This window comes from Macrotis lagotis, chromosome 3 (genome assembly GCF_037893015.1).
Source record: "Macrotis lagotis isolate mMagLag1 chromosome 3, bilby.v1.9.chrom.fasta, whole genome shotgun sequence".
NCBI lineage: Eukaryota > Metazoa > Chordata > Mammalia > Peramelemorphia > Peramelidae > Macrotis > Macrotis lagotis.
In genome coordinates, this window is record NC_133660.1 from 44,594,604 (window position 1) to 44,611,539 (window position 16,936).

At 35.4% G+C, this 16,936-nt stretch overlaps 1 protein-coding gene across 1 annotated transcript in view; it reads right to left on the minus strand.

Moving 5' to 3' along the window:
- Nucleotides 1-5,138: 5,138 nt before the first annotated feature.
- CDS1 (CDP-diacylglycerol synthase 1) overlaps nt 5,139-16,936 on the minus strand; it is an 83,307-nt gene continuing 71,509 nt past the window's right edge. The window contains exons 11-13 of the mRNA XM_074228582.1: nt 16,008-16,127; nt 12,364-12,467; nt 5,139-7,676 (exon numbers count right to left, since the gene is read on the minus strand). Of these exons, the coding sequence (XP_074084683.1) occupies nt 7,547-7,676; nt 12,364-12,467; nt 16,008-16,127 (354 nt within the window). The 3' untranslated portion in view covers nt 5,139-7,546. The remainder of the gene's footprint in view (nt 7,677-12,363; nt 12,468-16,007; nt 16,128-16,936) is intronic.

Genomic DNA, 16,936 nt, shown 5'->3' on the forward strand with positions numbered 1-16,936 from the left:
ACAGAGGTAATGGATTCGAGTTGAAGAATGAGACTTTCTTTTTCAAACATGGTCAATGTGTGAATTTACTTTGCTTGATTATCTTATTAGTTATAAGAGAAGATGTGTATTTGGGGGTAATTTACTGGGTAGAGGGAACTATTGATAGTGAAGGGAGAAAATGAAAATGAACAAGAAAAGATCATTACCGACAAAAAAAATTTAGAAGGAAGCAAAGACAAAAACTATTGGATATATGTTTTTAAAAATATAAATAATAGGTGTGGCTAGGTGGTGCAGTGGACAGAGCACCGGCCCTGGAGTCAGGAGGACCTGAGTTCAAATCCGACCTCAGACACTTAATAATGACCTAGCTGTGTGGCCTTGGGCAAGCCACTTAACCCCATTGCTTTGCAAAAAAAACAAAAAAAAAGGGTTTTTTTTTAATGTATCACCCCATCTGAGATGCTCCTACACACTGTGATTCTCTGGTTACTTGTATTAGTTGTTTATGAAACCATTCTGATGTGCTTCACATTAACAATTAGCCATTAGACATAATTATCTTTTAGAAAAAAATGTTTATTAAAATGATATGGCAAGTGGGGTGGCTAGGTGGCACAGTGGATGGAGAACCAGCCCTGGATTCGGGGCAATCTGAATTCAAATCCAACCTCAGACACTTAATAATTGCCTAGCTGTGTGACCTTGGGCAAGTCACTTAATCCCATTGCTTTAAATAAATAAAAAAATTAAAAAAAAAGAAAATCCAAATGGAATTCTTAATTCATTCCCCATTAAGGTAAGAAGGTTTAAATGGAAAAGAAACTCCCAAATCACCCCCAGAAAGATATGGGGCTCTTATAAGAAGGAATTACACACTGAGGGATTTTTGGTTTGTTTAAGGAATGAGGCAGATCTTATCCTATGGAGCTATAGTTCATGAGAATCTCAAACAGATTTTTATAGACTCATGTTATAACCAGTAAGTCAACTGCAGATGCTGGAGTGATCAGAGAAAGGCCAGCTCTGAAACAACTACTCTATCAAGGATGAAGAACACCAGATCAAATAATAATCAAAAAATCCAGGGAAACACTGCAGTAAGATCACTTTTTTCAACCTAGGTTCACCAAAAAGTAATAGCCAGAAGCTATCACATACTAGAGAAGGAGTGATAGAACTATTGTTTCCTCCTTCCTCTTCCTGATGGGCTCAGTTTTCTTGAGTCAACATCCTGATTTCAAAGCATTAGAAAACCCTACTTAATTTCAGGGATTATAAGAACCTTACTTCTGGGGAAGTTCCATCCAAATAGTTTCAGATTTTCACTGGGGATCTTCCATATAATTGGGGGGTGGTTCCATTGGTCAAATTTGAGCAGGAGGTTGGGACAATTATATCTTGGGCAGATACTTGTAAATGCAAAGAGACATTCTGGAAATAGGATTGGGGGCGTCCCAGAACCCACTGTAACACTGCTAGACAGGTTAGGGGGTAGTTTTATCCCTGGGAAGGAGGTTGAGTGTGGCTACTGAAATATAGGGTTGATAAGACAGTAAGTGATGGCTAGCTTCTGCCAGTAAAACTGTACAAGTAAATTAAGCACCAAGGAACTAGGGGCCTTTTGACTCCATCCAAATCTGAAGTAACCTTCAAAGTCCCTGCCCCCTCTGAATTATTTAGAGAAAGCTGTAGAGGACACTTTGGAATTTCTTAAAAGAAACCACAATGTGAAAACAATTCAGAGCCACCAGTTAAAGAAAATTAATATGGGCAGGCAGAAAGTGTTGAAACAAAGAATTACAGTTAAGATCTCACAAGATTCCCTAGCTACCACTATAACTGGGAGGATGGTTTCGAATATTATATTCGTAACCAAGAATAACTAACCTGACAAAATTGAGGGGAAAATGGCAGAGGGAGGTAGAAATGAACCTTTGAGGAAGTAGAAGACTTTAAAATATTTCTGATGAAAAGACCAGAGTTGAATAGAAATTGTGAAATGCAAAGACAGAATTCAAGAAAAACACCAAAAGGTAAATTTTTTGAACAATTGAAGAGAAGTATAGTTCTTAGTTGGGTGCTTGGTCATTTACTAGTCCTATTACTTCAATGGCATGATTGATCATGGATAGGAGAGAAAATGACTCTGGAAGAGGCAATGGATTCTATCTCCACAAACTGCTGCCAAGTCTTGGGGGTACTGGCTGCTTTGGGGGACTTTGGGATACTGGCCACTAAGTCCAATTATTATGAGCATTTGCAAAGTATCATTGAGGCAATTCTTCCTGTAGAAGAGCCTATGAAAGCCATCATGATGGATAAAGGAAGTGACTTGGGGAAATTAAGAACATGCAAAACATTCTGTTCCTGGTTCCAGTATGTTGGACTGGATTCCAAGCATGTTGTAACTGGAAACCTCCTTGGCTACAACCATGTGTTGAGAATAGAGATGCATTCAAAAGAAACAAACTAGTCTCATCCTTTCCCTTGATTTAACTTCTGGTTTAACTTCTGATCTGATATTATAACAATGCTTTGAGGTGAGGGGTCTTGGAGTTTCCGTATCCAAGACTTACATGCACCCCATGAATTTGGGCTTTCAGTTTTTTATTTAAGGTGTAGGAGATTGGAGATGACTATAGCCTTGTGAAATCCAAGAGGTCAGTGAAGCGAGGATTCAGGGAGTCATTTCCTTGCTGGGTTTTGTAACTAGGCATTGATGCCTGGAGAAGTCGAGCAACCTTTATGATCCAAGTCAGTCTTAGCTGAAATGAGGGTGCATCTGCCAGTGATCCCGTTTGTAAGTGAATCTTGGAAGCATATTTAACAGGACTGTGTATTTATAACCTATATCAGATTGCTTGCTGTTGTTGGAAGAAAATTTTAGAAAAATGAATATTGTTAAGTGACCTTGGTGGTCACTTATGTAGAAGAAACTGTTAAATCTGAATCCACTCTCCTCAGACACAAAATAGTACTGGGGAGTGTCCCCTCAAAATGTTGGGAGAAATTGTATGTAGTTCTGCTTTTATATATTTCAAGTAAATATTCTTTCTAAATATTGATGTTAATTGATTAAATGAAACTACACTGCTAGTCACTGATACTAGCAGTGGGGAGAACATAACAAGGATAAAAATTTGGACTGATGGCATTAAAAAAGATATCCAAACCCAAGGGTTACCCCTAGAACTCAATGGGAGATGTAGTCAGTCTGGCTCTGAGATAAGGAGCTGAGGAGAAAGCTGTAGATTTGATATTCAAACTGCTGAAATTCAGTTGGCTATTTAATGTCCCAGCGGTGTAGCTAGCTTGTTGGCTCAGTTAATTGTAAATTCCCTTCTTGGTCCAATCAAACAGGTTGGTGGCTCATAAAAGGGTCCACAAATAGGACCTTTTCATGAAGTCTTTCCTAGTCCTTCCAGCAATTTGTGTTCTCTCTTCTACAAACCACCTCCGAGAGTATATTCTGTTTCGCTTTCTGCATACTTTACATATGTCTATCTTATTTCATTAGGACATATTGGTTTTTAGGGTAGGTAGGCACAGTTTGACAGTTTTTGTCCTTGTATAACAAACACATCAAAGGTGTTTTAATGCATGTTAAATGACTGAATGAGTTACCCCTCCTCAAACTTCCAAGTAGTCTTCCTCTCAACTTCTCTAAGAAATTATTTATTTCACTGAAAAAAATGAAGCCATTTGGTTAAGACTTTTCTCTTCTCTTCATTTCATCTCACATCACTGATGCTTTCTACCACTAGCTCCTCCATCTTTTTCACATGGAGAGACCCTTTTCCTTGCCAAACTATCCACATGTATAGGTAATCCCATCTCCAGCAGATTTTCTATTATCCCTACTCTTTCTCCCTGTATAAAGGATATTCAATTTACCTATAGATGTTTTTCTTCCCGTCCTCAAAAAACCCTGTCTTGATCAAGTCATCCCCACTAGCTTTTATCTTCTCTCTCCCTTATTTCACAGCTAATGCTTTAAGAAGGCTAACGTTTCGATTTAATTTCTTCTCTCTCCTCTTAAAAACTGTCTGTAATCTGACTTTAACATTCAACCAAAATTGCTTTCCCCAAAGATATGTGATCTCTTCGTTGCCAAATCAACATGCTTTTTCTCAGTTCTCATCCATCTAGACCTCTTGGTCTTCTCTCCTAGGTCTCTTCCCAATTCCTCCTCCAAATCCTCTGCAGGAACTTCATCCAGGCTAGCAATTGATGTCCTTCAAAGCTCTGTTTTGGGCTCTCATCTCTTTACTCTATATACTATTTTACTTGATGATCTCATAAGCTCCCATGAATCACCATCTGTTATTAAATCTACTTACTCAGCGCTAACCTCTCCCCTAGTTTCTATCTCCAATTACCTTTTAGACAGTCAACTGGTTGTGTTGTCATCTGGTAATAAACAGGTTCCAAACTAAAGAGTTTTTTCCACAAAATCTCCCCTCTTCTAAACTTCTCTATTACTTCCAAGGGTACCACCATCCTCCTAGTGATTCAGGCTTGCAACCTAGGTATCACACTCAACTCATTCCAATATGAAGTTGTCATTTTTATATTAACAAATTGGTCTCCTGTCTTATCTTTTCTCTCAACTAATAATGATACCACCTTGGTACAGGCCATCATTAGAAGATATTTAGATTCATTTATGACCTCTCCCAGTCCATGTTTCCCTCAGCTATCAGAATTGAAATCTGACCATTTCATATTGCTTCACTACCACTTTTCCCATCCTACCCATTCAATCAAGTTCAGTGACTCCCTGTTACCTCCAGAAATAACTTGTTTGGCTTTCAAAGTCTTTGATAATGAGTTTCCCTTTCCTCCCCAAACTTCAGATGGTTGATAGTGTCTACATCTATCTTTTGAGACTATTCATATCCAAATGTCTAAAGTGGAATGACTTGACTTTAACAGTTCCCCATAATATTGGATATCAGATATCTGTGTATCTTCAAGTGATTTCTGAGCTATAGAAAAAAATTAGGTGATTTGGGGAGTGGCTAACATCTGTCATGCTTTTTACATTTTCCCTCAAGTCCCTTATGAAACACTCAAATAAGATTTGCAAATTGAAATAATTTTTCATAGAGAAGATACATTAAGAAAGTTTCTATCCAAAGAAAAGGAGAAAACTACAAGAGTCTATAATGCAGTTTTAAGTTTTATTTTTCTCTCAAACCAACTTTAGTATTAGATTTAGGCAACCAATTAGAACACATGTAATAAACTGTACCTGTATACATTATCTACATTGTTTCTGCATCTGCTGTTGTACAAGATTATGATGCCCTTGTAAAAACTGAAATGTTCATGAAGAAAAGTCACCAATGGAAAAGCAGTTTTCCCCTCCTGACTGCATCCTTAAATAGGAAACACATACCTAAGGGGAACCAAGGGGAAAACAATCACCAAAAGGAAATAAGTTTTTTGCCTTCCACAGATGAAGTAGTAAACTTGAAAAGAGCAAAAAGCAATACTAGAGTGCTTAATTCTTTTTAAAAAGATAAATTTAGAATTATTAGCCATTATTATGGCTGAAAAGGAAAAAAAATTCTGGTTTGTTCTTAACCATCACAATTACTATCTTGAAAGATTTATTTCTTCATAGTGTAAATATAAAAATGATCCACTTGGTTAGGTTGCATTTGTTAAAATAGACTCTATTTTAAGATACATGCTATAAAATTACTCTAAAAAAAGTGAAATCTTTATAGCTGTTAAAATAAAAATTAAGACTGTGTTTTACATATAGAATGTACACCCAATTACTTTGAAGTCCTATTACTCTAAAAGGCCATTATAAGTTTATATTTTATAATATGTTTCAGTGTTTACAAGATAGTTCTGTAGCTCTAATTCTTTCATAACATTTAATGACCTTTAGATTTTTTCTATACAAATATGCACACATGTGCTTAAACAACCAATTAGAACATACTCAATAAGCTTCCTGATATACACACACACACACACACACACTCACATATATTACTTTATAAAGTCCACCATATGTGTATGTTTATACATATCCAAAGTGCTTTTCTGATTCACTATTAGTGATTGATGGAATACAGAAAAACCAGACAAATGGCAAGCAGACTGATTCTGAGACTCTTCTTGTTATTAATTTTCCAAAGCCATTTCTAGATTTTCATTGAAAAGAACAATGAAATATTGCTGATTGTACTCATTCAATAACAAATTATCATATGAACATAGGATTGAGAGTTTAATTCTTAGCTCTCCAATCATTTCTCTCTCCTGGAAGCAGAAAGTATATGACTAGACTATTTATAGAATACTTACATAGTGCCTAAAGCTAAATGTAACTTCTCACTTTACATATTCAAAAGTGATTAGAATTCTGTGGTACAAAAAATATTTACTGTCCTTTTTAGTGTAATATTCTTTACAAATATATCTGTTATTCCCTTTATCCAGAAGCCCTAAATCTTTTGAAGTATTAGCTCCAACCAGTAAATTAAATAAACAGGGTGAGAATTTCTATAGCATCAATAGTTTGTTTAGATCCATTTAGGAGAATGTAATCAGGTTCAAGTCTACAATAAACCAAATAAAAGGCATAAGTCTTCTCGGGTTTTCTGTTCTTCCTTGTTCAAATGCAACTATCGTGATGTTAAGCAAATGGTGCAGAAGCAGCCTCTTAGTGCTACAAAGTGAAATCAGCATCTCTGATACAATACAGCTGAGGAAGGGAAAATGAAAAGGGCTTCAGCCTAAACCATGCTGCAAATATTCTGCCACATGTCTATTAACTTGAGGCTTTTTTGTTTTGAATCTGTGATGGTTCTGAATCTGTTTCCCCAAAGATACAGTGGATACCTCAAGCAGAATACAACGTTCCTCATATTTTCCATCAGAATCACTGACTATACTTGAGAACATTACACATAATTTAATTAGAAAGGGTTAAATGCTGGCCAATTGTTACATGCTTTTAAATTAGCCTCCTTATTTTACCCTCATCTTAAAAATCATCTGACAGATGATTTTATTCTCTTCAGTGATACTAAATATATTCATGCCTTAGTTATAGTCAGCCTTGAGAAAATATTTCAGAATAAAACAAGAATTTATTTGTCAAACTGATTTTTCTACTGTATTATAAAACCTTTAGCTAAAAGGGCTCTTTTGGACTGTATGTCCAAACAGGGTGATCTATCTAGAACAACCTAAACATTTTCTTAGTTTACACATTTTTGAGTGCTTGACTTCTTCCATTTCGAAGCCCTGCAGGTAAGGAGTGGGATATATCTTGTCAATATCATGAGATATGCTAAAAAAAAAAAATACAGGATATTTTGCAAGCAATTTATTACATATTTTATACTTGGATCAAATGTTTATTAAATATTCACAGTAATTTTAGAGAAGTAACATTCATGTCTTTAAAAAGCTCAATTTGCTGCATATTAAATCATTTTTTCTAAACAGGTGCAAAATATATATATATATATATATATATATATATATCTCAGTGCTTTTCTATGGTATTGTTTAAGGTTCATCATGGATCCAGCTATAACTTCAGGGATGGTTGGAGGAGTCCTTTCTCAATGAGATGAGATTTTAGAGTTTTGTAGATATTCAACTGTTGCTCTGGCTGAAGGACTAACAGTTGCTGAAGTACTCTGCTGGGATTTGGACCCCTAATGACAAAAGAAAAAAGACACAATTTTTGTTATTTCAGGGTCATGAATGGCTCCAATTTCAGCTGAAATCAGTCAGAGACCCTATTTCTATCTTCAGGTCCACGGACTCCTGGCTACATCCTGTTGTTATGAACTCTTCTATCCAAAGATTTAACATAAATTCTCCCATGTTTCCACTATACTTATGTCACCCTAAAAATTGTGTCTAAATCGTGTGTAACTGGAACTTTACTTTTGTTATCAGGAGGGTGATAGTCATCTAAACAGTTTCTGCCACTGTTTTCTAGTTTTCTCAACATTTTTTGATGAAAAGTGAGTTTTCACTCCCATAGATGGAATTTGGGGTTTAGTGGCCAATAGTTTACCGTGCTCATTTGCTTCTGTGTATCGTGTCCCTGATCAACCGCTTTCAAAATGTTTTTGCAGATTCTCTTCTTTTCTATTTTTCTTCCTCTGATTTAATATTCTTAATCTTTCTTCTTCCAGATGATCTTTCTAGATTTATAATACAATCCTTCAGTAGTTTGATTGGTATAGCATCGACTAAGTTAATTCAGGAAGTATCACATTTTTATTAAATTGGCTCAGCCTACCCATGAGCAATTATTTCTCTAATTATTTAGAACTGTCTTTATGTAAATAGTATTTTGTAATTGTGTTTGTAAAGTCTTTCTGTGTGTATCATAACTCACTTAAGTATCTTATTCTTTAGTTATTTTAAATGGGATGGATTTTGTTGATACTCTAAACAAAATGGGAGTGATTTGTGTGGGATTAAATTTTTATCTTGAAACTCTGCTTGAAGTTAATTGTTTCAAGTTAGATTTTTAACTGACTCAGAGTATTCTCATATCATATGCAAAAAGTCACAAGTGTTTCTTCTTTATGCTTATTTTTTAATTTAATTTTCTTGTCACTGACATAGCTAGCAATTCAATGTACAATAATGAATAATAATGGTGATGATGAACATCTTTGCTTCATGAGCTCTTACAGGAAAAACTTCTAGTCATCTTCTCTACTACTAAGGCTTACTCTGACTTTTAAGACACTACAGATTATTTTAAGGAAAGCTCAAATAATTCCAGTTCCAAATAGGAATAAGTATTCTATATTGCTAATGTCTAATTATTAATATGTTTATAGTTTTCCTAAATTGAAGTATATTATTTAAATTAAATTATATTGAATATATGCATTTCTGGCATAAATCCGGTTGCTCTATTCTTCCTAATTTTAATTTAAATTTTTGCATTAATATTCATTAGGGAAAAAGGAAACCGATCTATAATTTTTCTGTTTTGATGGTCCTTCATTTAGACATTTGGACTATTTTTAAGGAATTTGGTAGAATTTCTTCAAATTTTTTTTAGGTTTTTGCAAGGCAAATGAGGTTAAGTGACTTGTCCAAGGTCACACAGCTAGGTAATTATTAAGTGTCTGAGGTCAGGATTTGAACTCAGGTCTTCCTGACTCCAGGGCCGGTGCTCTATCCACTGCACCACCTAGCCACCCCTCTTTCTAATTTTTTAAACTGTTTATATAGGTTTTCATTGTTCTTTAAATGTTTGGTAGAATTCATTTGCTAATTCATCTGCTCCCAGGTCTCTTCCTTCATCTGGAAATTTTCATATATCTTTCTCTAATACTTAGTGATGTAAATTTTCTATATCACAGAGATTTTATGTCTCATCATTATCTTTTTTTTTTTTTGCAAGACAATGGGGTTAAGTGACTTGCCCAAGGTACACAGTGAAGTAATTATTTGATCTGAACTCGGGTCCTCCTGATTTCAGAGCCAGTGCTTTACCCACTACACCATTTGCCTCTATCATTATCTTTTAATTAAAATTATTCACTGATTTGTTCTATGGCTCATATATTTTTCAGGATGATTTTTTATTTTGTCTCTTAAATCATTCACAGATTTTGCTGTTTTGTTATCATTACTTTGAAGGAAATTAATCACTGACTTGTTCATCAGTCAATCTATTCTTCAGGATAATTAGTTTTCAATTAATTTTAAGCTGTTGCTTCAAAGACACTTTATGGAATATATTTTTTATTGCACTATCATCAGATGTAACTGATATTTTTCTTTGCTGAATTCGTTTTGAGGGTTTTATGCCCTAGTACATGGTCAGTTTTTGTGAAAGTGTGATGTACAACTGAGAAATAGGTATGTTTCTATTTTCATTCATTATTCTCCAGGTTTATCATATCTAAAATGTCTAAACAAAATTGTTATTTGATGGTTAGAGGTCTGAGAGGGGTAAATTAAGAACACTCAATATAATTTTGCTGTGATTTCCTTTTCTAACTAATTTACTTTTCATTTATAAATTTAGATGTGTCATTTGATGTATATGTTCAATATTAATGGGTTTTTTTAAGCAGAATATAGTTTCTCTGTTTATCTTTCAAAATTAGGTCTATTTTTGTTTTATCTAAAATCATGATGTTATTCCTGACTTTCTGACTTCAGCTGCCTAATAAGACTCCTTTTAAAAACACTGATGATGATAAAGTTCTGAGGGGTTACATGTATCATATCTCACCATTTAAGAATGTAAATAGTTTAGCCTTGTTTAGTCTCTTATAATTTCACACTCAGTCATTCTTTTATGCTATTCATGATTACTACGTTTACATGTCAAATTTTCTCTTTGGCTCTGATTTTTTTTTATTTTCTTGAAAGTCTTTGATTTCACTAAAGATCCATTTCCCTTCCCCCTCTTCCCCATTAATATATTGTGCTGCTGGGTTGGTTATTCTTGGCTCTAAGCCTAGATCCTTTGTTTTCTGGAATATCATATTCCAAGTTCTCCATTTCTTTGGAAGTATCTTTGTGTGATCTTGACTGTGCTTGATTTCTTTTGCTTTTGGATACTTGCTGCATTATTTCCTTGACCAGACAGCTGTGTGTGTGTGTATATTGGCTTTAATATCTGGGCAATTTTCTTTTATGATTTCTAGGATCTTTTTGTTATTGTTGTTCATGGCTTCCAAGGAGTTCAATGAAGTCATAAATTTTTCAGGTCAATTGTTTTTTCCTATGAGAGTTCTCATAGTCTATTATTTAGACTTTTGATTTTTGTCATATTTCTTAATATCTCAGAGTTATTAACTTCCATTTGAGCAATTTAAATATTCTTCAGTAAGGTTTTGTACTTATTTTATCAAGTAAGTATTTATTTGGTTTAAAAGGTATTTTGTAACCCTTTAATTCTACTAGAGATCCTTGTTGGATTTGTTTTCAAGTCATTCTCTGTTTCTGTGTCATGACCTTCCCTGTCACTCCAGTATCTCTTTAGGGTACAAGCCTTTTGTTTTTTCTCCCCCTCAGTTTTCCATACTATTTATTTTGGACCTGATATTAGTGCTGGGCTCTACACACTCCTGGGGACACAATATCTGGTCTGAATGTCCATCCTTTTATATCTTTCTGTTCCTTTCATAGCTTAGTCTGTAGATTGGCAAGGTTTTAATGTTGCCAAAGTGATGTGATTGGGAGATCACTGCCCTCCTTGTTTGAACTCAGCAAGTTCCTGACCCAGGTTTGCATCTGTTGTTTTGTGTGTGGCTGAGCTTCCATAGACTTGTGCTAAGAGTCCCTATTAGCTTGCTGGGAGGCTATGCAGACTGGTTCCTCATTCTTTAGTTTGGGACTGTTGCCCTGATTATTTCACCACAGGCTTAGATGCTGGGCTAAAGACTAGGTTCCTTCTCCTCTCCTTCTGGACTCCAAGGCACCCATCTACATTTCCAGAACCTGTTCCTTGCCCAGAAGCCAAGGATCACTTGCAACCATTTTTTGCAGACCTAGATCTATGACTTAGAATTGGCCAATATATGCAGAGCTGCCAGATGGCATCTCTTCCTCCATTCAACACTATCACTTGGGCAGCCTGGTACATAAAGATGTTCAATTATAAAGACAACAAATTATATTAAAATACAGATACCAAAATAATTTTAAAAACAACTAAAATAACAGACCCCACCGAGGTCCAGTATTCCTGATGTAAAGGAACCAAAATTTTTCAACAGTCTGTGTTAGATCATTGAAGATGGCAATAGTCTTAAAAGGGTTACCCATATGGGGAAGGTACATCAATGAGGTCAAGGATTCACCATATTATTCAAGAAAGTAACAAATCTACAACAGAATGTCCAAATAAGCTAAATCAATCCAAACATAACTAAGCAAATAAAATTATCAAATGAGCATTCACTGCCTCTAAAATTAGTCTTGATACTAAACAATAATATAATGAATGGATTCAAGTTCTATTAAAAAAACACTAGGAAAATAAAGTTGAATGTAATCTTTCCCTATTATACAATCTTATACTTAGTGGCAAAGTGAGCTGAGTGTTTCTGAGTATAAACATTGAGAAGAATTTCAGTAATAATTTGTCCTTCCTTAAAAGCTGACAAAAGTTGAGAAACTAGACACCTTTAGACTGTTCCTATATACAGTACCCTATTAATTGTATCCTTGTCCCAAATCTATTAAAAAACTGCCAGATTAAAGAATGTTTAAATGATATCTTTAAGAAATCCTATAACAAATAAAGTGATCTAATGTAATACAAAAAGTAAAATATATATATATATACATACATATATATATGTATGTATATATATATATATGTGTGTATATATATATATCTACATATACCTTATGAAACTGGTGATATACACGTGCACAAAAGTTGCCATCAAATACTGACAGTCAAATCTATCCATTATTCCTCCATGTCCAGGAATGGTGTTTGCAAAATCCTTCCAAACAAAAAAGAAATGCAATAATTAGTCGCATACTTAGAAATGTACCCAGATTTTCTCCTACTTCAATTTGTCCAGGGTGGGAAAAAATGTCAAGTTAATTTTTTTCAGGATAGAAAGCCTACTCACTACCTTTTCAACTCTTGGAAAAGACTATACAAATAGTCCACATTCAGATTCTGTTTTTTAGAAAATTGACCAAAACCTCTTCAACTCTTTCCAATTACATGGTTCATCACAACTATGGGGGGAATGAGGTATAGAAATTCAAGTAGCATAGAAAATTCTGGTTCACTAAGGTTAGAGTGGGGTTGATTGATTTATTCACATAAATGTTAGAATACCTAATTTATCAATCTCAATCACAGACTAAATGTGAAAAGTTCTTTGAACTAAAGTGATGTTGTATAGAAAAAGGGGTTCAGAAAGACCTAAAAACTTAGTTATGCCTCAGGGATTGCCTATCAATAATCAAGCTAGTTTAGAACCAGTTATTTCCAACCAGAGCAAGTACAGCATTCTAGTTAACCCTGTAAGAAGAAACTGATAGCATTTGGATTTAGGGCAAACCAAAGGGCAGACCCTTTGACCTAGCAATACCACTACTGGGGATATATCCAAAAGAGACCATGAAAAAAGGTTAAAATCCACAAGTTCAAAAATATTTATAGCAGCTCTTTTTATAGTGGCAAAGAACTGGAAAGTGAGGGGATGTTCATCAACTGGGGAATGGTTAAACAAATTGTGGAATACGGATGTGATGGGGGGGAAAGGCCTGGAAAACTTGTATGAACTGATGCTGCAAGAGATGAACAGATCAAGAACATTACACACACTAACAATATGGGCTGATGATCAACCTTGATGGACTTGCTCATTTCAGCAGCACAATAATTAATGACAATTTAAAAAGATTTGTGATAGAAAATATTATCCACATCCAGAGAAGGAATTGTGAAGTTTAAATGAAAAGCAAAGCTTACTATCTTCAATTTTTAAAAGTTATCTTATGTGTTATGTCATTTTTTTCTCTCTAATATTTTCTTCTGTTTGAATCTTATTCTTCTTTCATACACAATCAATATCGATCTATGTTTAGCACAGTTATAAATATAGAGCTTACATACAAAAAAAAGGAGGAATTGCAAGGTGAGGAAACAGGTATCCCCACCATGACATATTTTGAGCAGAGGAAGACCTCAAGAAATTGGATTTGGAATTTCTGGAGCAATGTGGATCTCGTTCCTGGCCATCAATGTCCTAGCAGAACCCCCAACTCAGGTGATGGCACTCTGTCCTGGGGAACTAAGAAAGTACTTGAGACATTCATGGCTCTGCAAGGAACTTGGAAAAGAATCTGCACCACATCTAAGGGGAAGTTCTGAGCACTAGATTGAACAAAAAAAAAGGATTTCAAGCCATGAGGGGCTCTGGGCTGCTGCTCTGCCACATTTAATCTCTAAACTTCAGCTCACTTTCCCTGCATGGACTAATGGGAGAGTGAGTGCCACTGATGGTAGGGTGATGTTTGTGCCAACTAGCAAATCCCCCTTTCTAAAAGCTCCATAAGGCTGACTGACTAAATGATTCTTAGCTGATACTCCAATTCCATTGGGGGGGGTACCACTAGACTGCTGTGGAACATTTTGATCTTGGACCCAAGACTTATCTGAGAGAGGAATTAGGACAATGATGATCAGAGTTCCACAGAGATTAATTTAGCCACTGAAGAATTTTGTGAAGTTTCCATCATTTACTTCAGCAGTTTCTGCCATAATTTCTCTTTGCTTACAGTCAGTGTGGCAAAGAACTTTCTCCCTACTTGAAGTTATGAAGCATTTTGCTGGTACCATTCAAATGGTACTTAGACAGTGCTGGTGGAGACCTAGGTCTGGTCTCCCCTCTCATACTACAAGGTCCTTAAGGGAAGAAAGCTAATTTTAACAAACTCCTAGCACATCACAAGGTCAACCAACTGGACCCCCAATTGCTGTGGATAGTCTCCTTTGATTTTTCATTCAATAATTACTTTCCACCCTCCCACATCCTAGCCCATTGGTCTCAGGGTAGCAAGCCACAAACCCACCATTACCACATGCTACCAACTCTACTAACCATTACATGCCAGGTCCCCACTGGCCCTAAATGAAAGGGCATATAAATGCCATATAAAGCAATTAAGTACCTTAGTGATGTGGGTGCTGAATATATGTGCAGACCATCTTGACCTAAGGGTCTGAGTAATGATTCCAAGTATATGAGAACCCCTGGTCTGATATGAAATGCCCAGAACTTGGACATTGAAGCATAATAAGATATTATTCTTTAAAGACAGAGTCTTTTCAACTTTAAAATCATACATAAGAAATGAGCTAAGATCCACCTTTCATGATATGATGAACCCCAAATAAGTTTGTTGCAAAAGGGAGTATAGCTCTTTGGATCTGAAGACATTCTATCTCTTTGGATCTGAAGAGCAGTAGGGACTTTTGTTTGGGTACCTGGAGAGCTGAGTTCAATAACATATTAATATCCTTATTAATGTTTTCAAGTATCTTTGCTGTTGTCTGGTAAAAAGACATTTTTGTCTTTTCCTGTTTGCCTTGATAATTCAATCTTATCAAATCCTGAACCTGTATTTGGGATCAAGGGTGGCCCAGATATGTAATAGCTGGTTTAGCTTGGAGAATTTGGGACTTGCTTAAAAAAAAGATGGTAATAACGAAGCAGAGAAGGATGGAGAAATCAAATGAAGGCAACTTGATACCAGTTCTTGATAAATGAAGGCATAGGAATTGTGAGCTAGATGGGAGAATGGGAGAAGTCCAGAGCCCTCATAGACCCAGAGAAGCTGCCCTCTGGGTCCAGAGGGAAAGGGAGTGGGAAGGTAGAAAACTGCAATTGTATAACCGTCGCACTATCTGCTTTGAGCTGAAATGTTGATGACTGAACTAAATAAAGTAAAACCAAAATGAGGCTAATCAGAGAAGGAAAAAGGGGAGCAGAAGGACTTGGGTGAACTTGTGATGACCCTGCAGGTGGCACCCAGTTCTGATCCTAATCTAAATTTATTGCAAAACTACTAGAGATGGGAGTCTAACAATAAGGTCACCAGACTGGAATAGGGAGGATTCTTCTGTCACCTTGTCCCACACAAGTCTGCCCCAGTTTCAACCCTCCCTTTCAAATGAGGCTAGAAGAGCCTAACAGTCACCATAAAATTTTTAGAAAAAAAAAAGAATGGCAGAGATAAATTCTGCCAACACACTCAAATGTACATAATGCTACTTTTATAGAGCAATTTCACTGACAAACCACTTAACACTGTGAACTGCCACAAAATCATTGTGTCAATTAAGACACACTTTTTCACTAGATTAATCAATGCCTATAAATTATCAAGCATGTCTATGAGGGAAAACAAAAGACAGGGCCTTTCTTCCAAGAGATTTATGGTATAAAAGCAAAGGAGAAATAATGATTCCATTTACAGGCACGACTACAGCTTCTGTTCTGATATAAAATATACATACCCACCTTAATCTTAAAAGCCCTTTTGAATCCACTAGCAAAGAAACCTCCAAAAGGACCAATTAAAGATGCAAACGTTGAAAGTGCAATGCTATGAATCTGGAATGGATACAAACTCACAGTATCCTGAAGGAAAAGGAACAGAGGTTATGGTCAGATATAGTTATTTAGGACATAAACCCAGAAAAAAATAAAGCATGGCATAGGAAATTTATTTCTGTTTGTAGTAAGTGGCTTGAGTTCTCAGTGGAGAGGATTCTGAAAGTTGCATCAGCTTCTACCAAACAGCAACACATACTAAGAAGTAAGATACTTGACCAAGAACACACAACATCAAGTGTCACAAACATAAGGTCGAGTCAGAGCTCTCTGACTCCAGGGTGTATTCTTTATCCTCTGTGTCATGAAGACTCTTGTACTTTTAGACCCTTAAAATAAAGGTTCAGAGGACAAAATGAAGAACTGATCAGATGTGATATTGGGCCCCTAGGGTTCTTTAAAATGCCAGGGAAAAAAATACTGAAAGAGAAAATTATTTGAAGAATATCAGTAGTTTCTGCCATAATTAACTAACTTTGATCTAGTAAGTTAATATGCTGAATTTGTTACTTATAATTCAGTTTCTTAATTGTCATAACATGTTTCTACTGAAATTCCTCTCATTGGGAAAAACAACAGGTCACTAAATATTTCTAAAACAAATACATCTGCATTTAAATGCTACCTTGGCATTTGACCTACAACACAAAGCAAATCTCTAGGTAACTAATTCCTAGTTAGTTAAACTTACTATTCAGTTTATTATTCACTCTATTCTCAGAGTGGGAGAAAGATTATACTACAGCAGAGATTCTCTAAATAAATCAGTAGATTTTCTACATAAATCAGGTTCATTAGAAAGCTAATTTTATTACTCTAGAATTGACTTTATACTT